The following is a 10,312-nucleotide window of genomic DNA, read 5'->3' on the forward strand; positions in this document are numbered from 1 at the left end:
ACACGTGGCACAGCCTCGAATCAGTAGCCCTTTGCCTCCCATCCCCGCTTCCATGCTCCAAAACATCTTTTAAAAGTGACCTATTTTTTAAATAGCCGAACAATGTATTTCTTTTCCTTTGGTATGGGGTGGCTGAAATGTTTTAATTTAACATTCTTAGAAAAAAAAATAAAAATCAGGCTGAGGCAAACAGCAGTGATTTTTTTTCCCCTCTAAATCTGAGCTCTTTTGCTTCCCTCTTTGCCAAGTGACCTGGCCATGCAGCGACAACCTGCCTCACTTGCTAGCGCACATCAGCTCCTTCTTACCTTTGGCCAGCTCAGGACCGAGCGTGCCGTGCTGGTAGTAGCGCAGCTCTGAAACCCGCTACCCATCGCCCCGATTCCCAAAGGGCTTTTTCCTTCCTAATGGTAGCATTGAGGATTTTATTTCTAACGGGCTGCGTTGCAAACGTACATGCAATTATCTGCAATTCCCGAGTCTGGTCTCTGTCAGACTGACCGAACGTTTTCCCTCGCTTTGATGTCAACTAATTGATGTGATACAGAGAGTAATTTGGTTACTTAAAATGATAAAATTAGGCCTCGTACGACGTGTCCAGAGCCTCCAACTTCCTTTCGTTGTTAGAATTTTGTTGTTGTATTTCCTTACCCCATAGTCTCTGAAACTCTGTGGGCAGAATGAGTGTAACCTTCAGTAAGTTCACTCAGCTGCAAATTTGTGTGACTGATAGCTGGCTTTCGACTTCGGCTTTTAAATGTGTTTTGGCAAGTCTGCCTCTGGAACACCCTGGCATCCTCTGGCTCCCGAGGAGATGACAGAAGCCATTCCACTGAGCCGATGTCTGGAGTTGTTTGTCAAAGCGCGTGGGGAGCAGAGGCTTCCACAGCCCATGCCTGACTGAGTTAAAATTAGGCAAAGGGAGTTTGCAAAGCAGTAAATTAGACAGCTATGCCCGCACTTTTCGTTGTGCACCTGCAACAAAGTGGAGCTCAGCTTGCTTGACTTGAGATCAGATAATTTTACAGTACTGTTTTAACTAACAGAGCCAACTTCCTAGCATGGTAATTACTTTGATCCTGGTTGGCACAGATGTATTTTTCATGTATTATTGCTTAATACTGGAACCTTTCTTTTTTTTCTTTCTCTGGTATCTGACGATAGCCTAATGAAAATTATTTTTTTCCCTCTACTTCATTACAAGCTAAAGGGCAATTCAATTTTCTCCATAGCTTTCCCTCTCTCTAGATTTTCTTAACGTACTGCTCTGGCTAGCCTGATATGTTGTTCTTGTAATGATTATATTAAGGTCTTTTCGGCATAAAACTTAAGCTTATTTTGTAGCTGAAAGGAAAAGTACACGTCTGGCGATGCCCGCTGCCCACACACCCACCGGGGTTCTGGCTCCGTGATGCTGGGCTGAGGCCAGCAAGGGCAGGGGTGTTCGGAAGGCTGGCAGCCAGGCCGGCCGGATGGTTTCCGAGAGTGTGTTTAACTGTGCATACAGACCTGCCCACCGCTTCAAGGTGTCAAAAACGTATTTAGCAAAAAGAAAGCTGTTCACCTTTGCCCCTTGTTTTTCTGCAGAGCGGAGCAGTTGTTCAGGTTGCAAAAAGGAGCTTGCTGGTTTTAGCTCTCCCTGCTGCTGCGGCAGCTGCTCAGCCAGGCTCTCGCCTTTCCCGGGGGTGTTCGGAGATCTCTGCCTGCATCCGCTGCAGAGATGCTCTGCGTACCCAGAGCATCCGCTGCTGGTCGCCAGCTCCCCTGCCAAGCCCTGCTCCCGGTGAGCCAGCCCAGCTCACTGAACATTGGTGCTGGCGGGAGGTCTCTGCCCGAGGAACCTCTCCGAACTCCGCGGCTGTTTCCAGCACCCAGATCTCGCCTGGTTTTTGCTGTTCTGCCTCATGAATAGATGAATTTCTGCCTCCTGGCTCACCCGCGGTATGCCCATCGTTGGTGAATATTCATTAAGTGAAATTAGCATCTATTAGGTCTTAATTAACTTATAAAAGGCTTGTTTTGTGGTAATGAAGTATATACTCTAGATGTGCCTGATGGCAGCTGGTGGGTACCCCTGCCCAAGCAGGGTCCAGCCCCTCCAGGAGGAACACGGGGCGCTGGACCCCTTCTTCTCCCCCGTAACTATGAAGTTACAACAGTGAGGAGGTGTCTGCGACCTAAGCGTGTGCTGAACATCAGCTCAGGTTTGCAAGGTTTCATTAGGTGATCGTAGCAACGTCCTGTGCCACTGCAGTGGTCTGATATTTGGTGTCTGATGTTCAGGGTCTGGGCTGTTTGGGGTCTGTGTGTGTTGGGGTTTTGTTCCTTGGCTGGGTGAGTGCAGCCCTTTGATTTGGGTTTCACGGGCTGTCCTGCTGCTGTGGGGTGTGGATGGGCTTTAGCTGAATGTCCCTATGAATTTGCTTAGAAATTGCTAGGGAGGCACCAAAACCTGCCACGCTCAGGGCCAGCGGTAGGATGTAGGAGGAGGTTGCACGGTGTGCTAATGGGACCTGACCTGAGCAGTAACCTTTTCCCTCTCAACTCATTTTTCACTGTTTTTCAGACTTCGTTCGGTTCAGCGTGGGGTGGGGAAGCAGCAAATGCAGCGGGAGCGCATCGTCCTGGCGTAGGAGCAGGCGAGCATCCCCGGCACTGAGCTCAGCCCTGCTGTCCTCTGGGCCCTGATGGGGAGGGAGCCCGGTGTCCGGAGGAGGGAAAACACGTCGTGAAAGGGCTGGTGGCAGCAGTGGTGCTTGTCAAATGTATTTCCTCCGTTAGGATCCACTGTCGTCCTTAAATGCACACAAGCAGCCTGGGGAAGATGACTGACTTTGCGGGTGAGAAGAGAAAAAGTAATTACAGGCGAGTGCAGGCAAACGCTGAAAAGGAGAGCAGGAGCTGTCCTCCCGCCGGCCGGGATTGCCGTGAAGGAGGCACTCCCCTCTCAGCATCTCGGTGTTTCCACAGGGCCAGCCAGAAACACCCTCACCGCTTCCCTTCCACCTGATTAATTTTTGCCTTTCAAGCACTGGCGGTTGCTTGCTGGAATAAATCGTTCTGTGTTTAGGAAGGGCAGAGGCTCCGGAGCAGTCCCTCCCAGGGAGCAGTCAGTAGCTGCAACGCAGGAAAACCCTCACCGAGCTGTACTGTCAGCTGCAGTAAGGAGCTGCAAATCAATACAGCTCATGGATGTGTTTTTCAGGAGCACATGATCAGGATTTTGCAAAGGCTCAATACGTAATGCCTTTGTCAAAGCTGAGCAAATTATAAAAAATTTCAATTAGCTGTTATTGACTTTTTTCAGACAAGATACAGAACGGGTCTTGAAGCCAGTCTATAAATTAAATTTAGCCACACAGCTCACAGACTGAAAGACTCCTTCATCATTGACAAGGAAGAGGAGGGAAGAGATGAGGAGGGGCTTGCTGACTTTTGTTTTTCCACCTGTTTCTGTAAATTATATGCATTGTGTTCATGGCTGGAGAAAAGGGAGCGCAGAGCAGCGACTATCAGTGGCGCAGTTTTTAACAATTTGCGGCCATGAGCTTGCAGACCCCCTTTGTCCAGTGTCTGCTCCCACGGCACAGGGGTTTGAAATTGGCAGCAACATTTGCCGTTTGTTTCTTCCCACCCTGCCCCAAATTTTTTTATGGGGACCTGTTTCTGGAGCGGTGGCAGCAAACGGTCACCTTGGACCCTGGCGTGAAGAAGAGATTCCCCACCGGCCTCACCCCCCTCTGTTGCCCTCCCCGCAGCCATGCGGGAGCTGCCGGCGCGACCGTGATCCCAGCACCACGCGTTGCCTCTCGCTGCTGCAAAAACCACTGGGCCGATGCTGCAGCTCTGACCTGGCTGTTCCCCCTCCCCATTCCCTTCTCCTGCCCTTGCACCGCTGTAGGAAATGCCACAAGCGCCGGGGTGCAATCCTGGCAGCGGGGCCCCCGGTTCCTTTTCATGGGTGAGACCGGGTGCTGTATTGCTGGGCCCAAGCTGCAAAGCTAAATTATGCTTTTCTTGATCTGGATGATGTTACCAATCTGCGTGAGTTGGAAATGATAATTACATTTTAGTGGGAAGATGGATGCTTCCAAAAGACATTTAAATCCATGATTATTGCAGTGGTTTGGTCAGGGAACAGTTGTTATCAATGCCAGCTCTTCCTCTTTGTCACGGATTACTGCGTTTGGGCAGGTCTCCAGCTGAAAAAAGAAAAAAAAATCAAGCCATGCGCTACATGAATCAGGAAATAAATTAAGCACTCTTCAGGGGTTCCCATCACTGATGGGTTATGCAAATGAAGGTCCATGTTTCCCAGAAGCCTCTGTTTTGTGCATGGCCAAGCCTTCGTGCATGGGGAGGCTACCTCCGAAGTGCTGCGAGTTGTCCGCAGGGGTCGGGGTCTGGGTCTGGGTGGGCAGGGGGGACACTGGGGGAGTGCTGCCCGCCGGGACCGAGGCTGGCGGCTCTGGCTGCGCGGTCTTAAAGCCAAAGCTGGCTGTGCTATCGAGCCTGAAAGAAGAAAAGATGTCTGGAGAAAGTAGGGGTGCTATAGCTGTCGATAATGGAAAAGACAATTTCCCAAATGCTATTCCTGGAGGCTGGGGAAGCCAGCCACCTTCTGATACCCAGTTCTGAATTGTATAACGGGCTGCATACATCCTTTTTGTTGCGGGAGAGACGTTTATTGACATAAGTAGCCAATGGTTACCTGAATGCTGTTGGGTTTCTTACTTTAAAAAAGAACAAATAGTCATATTTAATCGAATGCAAGTATAAAGACCATGATGATTACAGGCTAGAATAATAACAAACATTTTTCTGAGCAGTGAGAGCACTATTGTCTGAACGTTTTGTTTAGACATGAGGAACATCTTGTTTTATTTTGTTGTGGTTCATGCCGCTGGGAAAAAGTGTGACTTCCAGGGCCACGTGTCTGCACGTCCCGTGGCGGTGTCACGCAGGGATGCTGCCTCCGCGGGCTCGCTGCTGCTGTGAGGGCTGCCCATGCTGGCGTGCCTCCCGCAGCCCCCCGGCTCGCTCACCGCGTGCTGGGGGCTAGACCAAAACCCCTAACGCTGAATTTCTTTGCGACTGCCAGGATGTTACCTGTAAGATCTGGAAAGAGATCAGCGTGAGCTGCCTGTACCCAGGATCTGTCTATTTTGCTTTTTGTACGCATTCCTCTGCCGTCCACTTCTCCCGTTTAATTTGCCGCAGCACCTCACGCTGCAGAGCGCCAGCAGTGATCCCACGCGGTCCTGCTCCCTCGGATGGGGATGGGACCGGACCGGCGGCTGCGTCTGTCGTGCCGGGAGGAGACGGAGGGAGCGGGTCTGGTATAGCCTGGCTGCCGACGAGCCCACTGCTGGGTGGCTCCGAGCCTGGCACCGGCGCGTTTCTCCCTGCGGGGTGTTTGCTGTGAGCCGACTTGCTGTGGGGTTGGAATTTCATCTCCTCTGTACGGGAGAGCCATCGGCCCGCGCCACGTTGCTTACGCCGGTCTGTTCTGGGGCAGAGCCCCTGGCAGGGCATTCGCCTGCGCTGGTTCATTATGTGTGGTTGCTAATGAAGGGTAGGACTCTGCCATTGTGTGTAATTGTGTGAAGAAGATCATTGGAGAATCCCTGGGTCTTTGGTTTTAACCTGAGCATGGCAAACAAGGAAAAAATGAGATAGTTTGGATTTAACAGCGTATTTGACGCTGTCCTTTTAAAGGCAGAAGAATGATGAGGCTAGGAGCGTGCGATGGGATTTAAGCAGCCTGGCATTCCCAGGTGAGACCTGTTGGTCCCGGCAGCCGCTGCAGATAGAGCCTGACTTCTTTCACCCACCAGCAAGACAGACCCTTCCTATGTGAACAAGTTTTATTCCCTCCTGTCTGGACTTGCCTTTATTAAGCGCAAACCCAGGGAAGATGATCAGTGCCGACACAAGCTGTTGGACCCGTTGTGTTTTGCAGTGACGGTAGCTGGGATGGGAAGGGGCAGCAAGTTTTGCCATGTCCTGCCTCCTGGGTGCTGCCTTCCTCTGGCAGCCAAAAATTCATCATTTGTTTGTCTGTTTTGGACTAGTAATCTTGGCCTTTGCCCAGTAACCTCTATCCACACCTATGAGTTTATTGGCTTCAAAGGAACCCCACATACAAGTGAAACTTGGAGGAATGGATTGGGAATGACAAAATCTGAAGTCCGCATTCTGTTTTTTCTCCGTCTTTCCTCAGGCAAAATTTCTGTGGACTTCTTCAGGATTTTCTCTTAAGGGAGGAAAAGCCCTGTGCGATCTGCTCAGGGTTTGGCCTTGGGTTGGTGGGTGGAGGTAGCAGCAAGTCATTTACAAGCCTGAAAAGCAATTAGGGTTCCTGAAACGATGGTGGCTCACTCTGGTTAAACACCTGACTGGGTCCTCGTGTGACTCTTTCTCACGGAGGATCTCAGAAAACTTCCAGACACGCGTTGGTTGTCTCAGGAGACCCGCAGGGGACCTGAGCATCACGTGCAAGCGGAGCAGATGAAGGAGCTCCGGTGTTAATGGAAATCACCTCCCACTTGAGACCAGGTGGAGCTTTTGCTGCCGGTTCACGGTGACGTTCAGGAATGATCCCCGAGAGGTTTTCTGCTGCGCTGGGCGGCTGCGTCCCTCCCCGCTCCCGCGGGTCGCGGCAGGCAGCAGCGAGCCCGGCGGTGGGCGAGCAGCCTGTTTCTGGGTGGGGGCGAGGGGTTCGGAGCTGTCGGTAACCCCGGCGCGCTCTCTGTTCCTCTTGCAGGTGAGCCTTCCCGGTGGTCCTCGTCCCACTGCGACTGCTGCTGCAAGAACGGCAAAGGCGACAAGGAGGGAGAGAGCGGCACGTCATGCAACGAGCTGTCAACATCGAGCTGCGACAGTCAGTCGGAGGCCAGCTCTCCCCAGGAGACCGTCATCTGCGGCCCCGTCACCCGCCAGCCCAACATACAGACTCTGGACCGGCCGGCCAAGAAGGGGCCGGTGCAGCTGCTGCAGCAGTCCGAGATCCGGAGGAAGAGCGACCTGCTCCGGACTCTCACCTCCGGCTCCCGAGAGTCCAACTCCAGCAAGAAAAAAGCGGTGAAGGAGAAGCTCTCCATTGAGGAGGAGCTAGAAAAATGTATCCAGGATTTCCTCAAAATCAAAATCCCAGACAGGTTTCCGGAAAGGAAACATCCTTGGCAATCCGAACTGCTGCGGAAGTACCACCTATAGGCTCAGGGTGGGGAAAGCACACGACCTTATTACCATTAGAGCAAGATCCTAAGCGATACAAAAATAATTCCCAATAATAATTATTTGTTAGGTCACACAAAAAAAAAAAAATCCATCTCTGTAGTACTGCCTAATTTGCCTATTTCACCTTAACATTTATAGTCATAGGGTATCGATATTTTTCCAGTGGTGGAAGCACAATGACAAACGCTTTTATTTGTAAACTCTGAGTCTTACACAAGCTGAATACCTTAAGGGCACAACCATACCGACAACAAGAGACGCTCATGTGCGGATGCTGCTGACGCCGGTGGGAACATGGCACGTGAGCAGGCAGTGTCCGGGGGTGTCTGTGGACTGCATGCCTTCTGCGTTCTCCTTGTAGTGCGTTGTTTGGAGGGATGTACACAGCTCAAAGAAACAAGCTATGCCATGACAGTTTACCTTAAGCATGTGTATATATATATGTGCATATATATATATGTGTGTATATATATCTCTGTGTATATATATATGTATATATATATCAATATATATTGCTTAAAGATTTTCTGGCTCTCTCCTTATAACTGCACTTTCTCAGAAAAGAGCATTTTTTAGCAGTCTGTGGATGTTCCATTTCTTCTTCAGGTCTTTGAGGGTTGAACAGTAGAAAACCCATCTCACTGTCTCTCTCCCTTGCTCCCTTTCTCTTTTTTTCCCCTGCTTTGAGACACTGTAAATGCATTTCAGTGGAGACCGGGGAACAGTGCGTGGGTCTTTGTTGCTGTCAGCAAAATATTCCATTTGTTTTTGACGATCTTGTTCCCTCTGTGTCCTCCCCACACCTCTTGTCGTGTTTCTCAAGGCTCTCTGGTGCCAGTGGGTTAAACGTGTGATGATCCCAGTTGGAAAGCTGTAGGAATTTTTCCGGGGTCGAGTGCGGTGGCGGGCGGAGTGGCCACGCTGGTGAGGATGGCTGGTTTCTGCAGGCTTGCCAGGCGCGTGTGCCAGGAGTGTTTGGCCCCAGCCGGCAGGGAGAGCGGGCGCTGGGTCCTGTCCGGCACAGAAGCGAACGCAAGAAATTATCCGCCGAACAAGCCACGTTTAGTGCTTTGACTGGCGGGGATTGCTTGCCAGAGGACAGGAGCAGCACCGTTCCGGCCGTGTGCATTTCAAGAGAAAACGCAAACCCCAGAAGGAGGTACGCGTATTCCCTCCCGCAGACGCCTGTCTCGGTGTCGGTCCCGGGACGATAGCCGGCAAACCGCGCCGCGTGTCCTATGTCACCCACCACGTGCCGGCCGGGGAGCCGTGGGAAAGGCTGGTCCTGCAGTGATCGGAGCGGGGGTCCCGCAGCCCACAGCCCCCCGGGGCGCGGGAGCTCGGGGAAGGGGAACGGGTCAGTCTCGTGGGGTGCAACAGGCGGCTGTTGCCGAGTAGTGCGTAAGCACAGCAGCCAGGGATGGAGAGCACCCAGGAACCGAGCGTTAGCAAGCGGTCAAAGGCATAGGGCCAGCAAAACCTGGAGCAGGTAGGCGTCGGGGGGGGCTCGGCTCAGGGGTGAGCTCAGGCCGCTGGCAGAGGCGAGCCACGGAGAGTGACGGAAAAATGAATTGCTCCAGCTAACCTATTTTGGCCATAGCTGAGAACATACCAGCTAGAGTATTTGAGATAAATTATTCGTTTTCTAAAGGTACAGGAAGGTGGAGATTTTATCTATATATAAAAAAAATATGGGAAGTGATAGTGCTGGTAACACAAAGCACTTTGATTCTGACTTATTTAGTGTCCTGCAGGTTCCAGGGCTTCCCCCCTCTTAAATCTCAGAGACTGCTATGGGAGATGATGTCAAGTATGCACAGATTGTTTCTGTTGATCTTCATGCAGCTTCAGCAAGGTGATATCTTTGTGCTTGCAGGGCCCCATTGCACCCACACACCTGGCTGTGACATTTTTGTTTTGCCAGAAGAACCGTAAGGTCTGCACAAGCGCACGGGCAGAGGCTCATACCCATCACTCAGCTGCAGATGTTATGCAGGTGTATATTGGTGAGGTTGCAAATCTTACCAGCATAAAAGGAAGCAATACGTGTCCAGAGTGATCCATAAGCATGAGCTGGCTGTAGGGAGGGGGGAAAAGCCCTCCCAGCAATACCTCTCCCAGTCTTCGGAGAACAGGGCTTGGATGTGGCAGCTTAGCATCATCTCAGCTGAGGTTTTACCGTGAGAAGGGTGCTAATTCTTACAGTGGACGTGCAGTGATGGTAACACAGAGTGAGGATTGTGAAATAGAGCGTCTGACCTGGGAAATGCTGGGCTCAGTGAGAAATCTCAGCACTTCTTGGGGTCAGGCTCTAGAACCAATTCAGGTTTTAAGACATTCGCTCACATTCGAGTTCAGGCATGGTAGTTGTGCAGCCCTCCACTTACCTGCTCAAAAGGCGCATTTTCACATGGAAATCAGTGTTTTGCACAAGATCCACAGATTTGGCTCCTCTTCGTTATTTGTTGGTTAGTTTAGAATGTTTTTCTTTTCCTACTTAACATATCCTGCATTTTGCCCCCCAGCTCCAGCACCAAGCAAACAAAACTGGGGAACAGATCGGGCTCTCCCTCAGGATTTCCAGCTGAGTCTGCAGTTCGGGATGGATCACCCCTCTTCCTCGGCAGCAGACTGCAGCTAAAACCTTGTCCTTCCTACCACTCCAGATCATTCCCTGTCTCTTTTTAATATCACAACTATTTGGGCTATAAAATCTATAAAATACATGAGATGGAGTAGAAGAACAGGCGCTGGGGGTGGGTGTGTGTGGTGGGTGGGGGTGGGTGTGTGTTCCCAGACTGACGTTCAGGGTGCACAGGATTGCACGATGATTAATAACTGTGGAAAAATTAGACCAAATGAAATGCGCCCGAATGGGCTTGATTTATGTGGCCTTCATGTCTTCAGTTTTAGATGAAATGGTTATTACTCTCCAGTGCTACAGAAATAAAGGTCTTAAACTTCAGTAATCACAGGCAGGCCAAACCTGCTAGGAAACACGATTTAGGATGGAGTGGGAGGAGAGCAGGTGCCCAGGCGTGTGGGTGCACACTCGTGTGTGTGTGTGTGT

The 10,312-nt window shown here is 51.1% G+C and overlaps 1 protein-coding gene across 1 annotated transcript in view; it reads left to right on the plus strand.

Moving 5' to 3' along the window:
• Window positions 1-9,992, plus strand: part of KCTD16 (potassium channel tetramerization domain containing 16) — an 80,977-nt gene extending 70,985 nt beyond the window's left edge. The window contains exon 3 of the mRNA XM_049830008.1: window positions 6,767-9,992. Within this exon, the coding sequence (XP_049685965.1) occupies window positions 6,767-7,218 (452 nt within the window). The 3' untranslated portion in view covers window positions 7,219-9,992. The remainder of the gene's footprint in view (window positions 1-6,766) is intronic.
• The last annotated feature ends 320 nt before the right edge of the window (window positions 9,993-10,312 follow it).

Source organism: Accipiter gentilis, chromosome 26, assembly GCF_929443795.1.
Source record: "Accipiter gentilis chromosome 26, bAccGen1.1, whole genome shotgun sequence".
In the NCBI taxonomy this organism is placed as follows: domain Eukaryota; kingdom Metazoa; phylum Chordata; class Aves; order Accipitriformes; family Accipitridae; genus Astur; species Astur gentilis.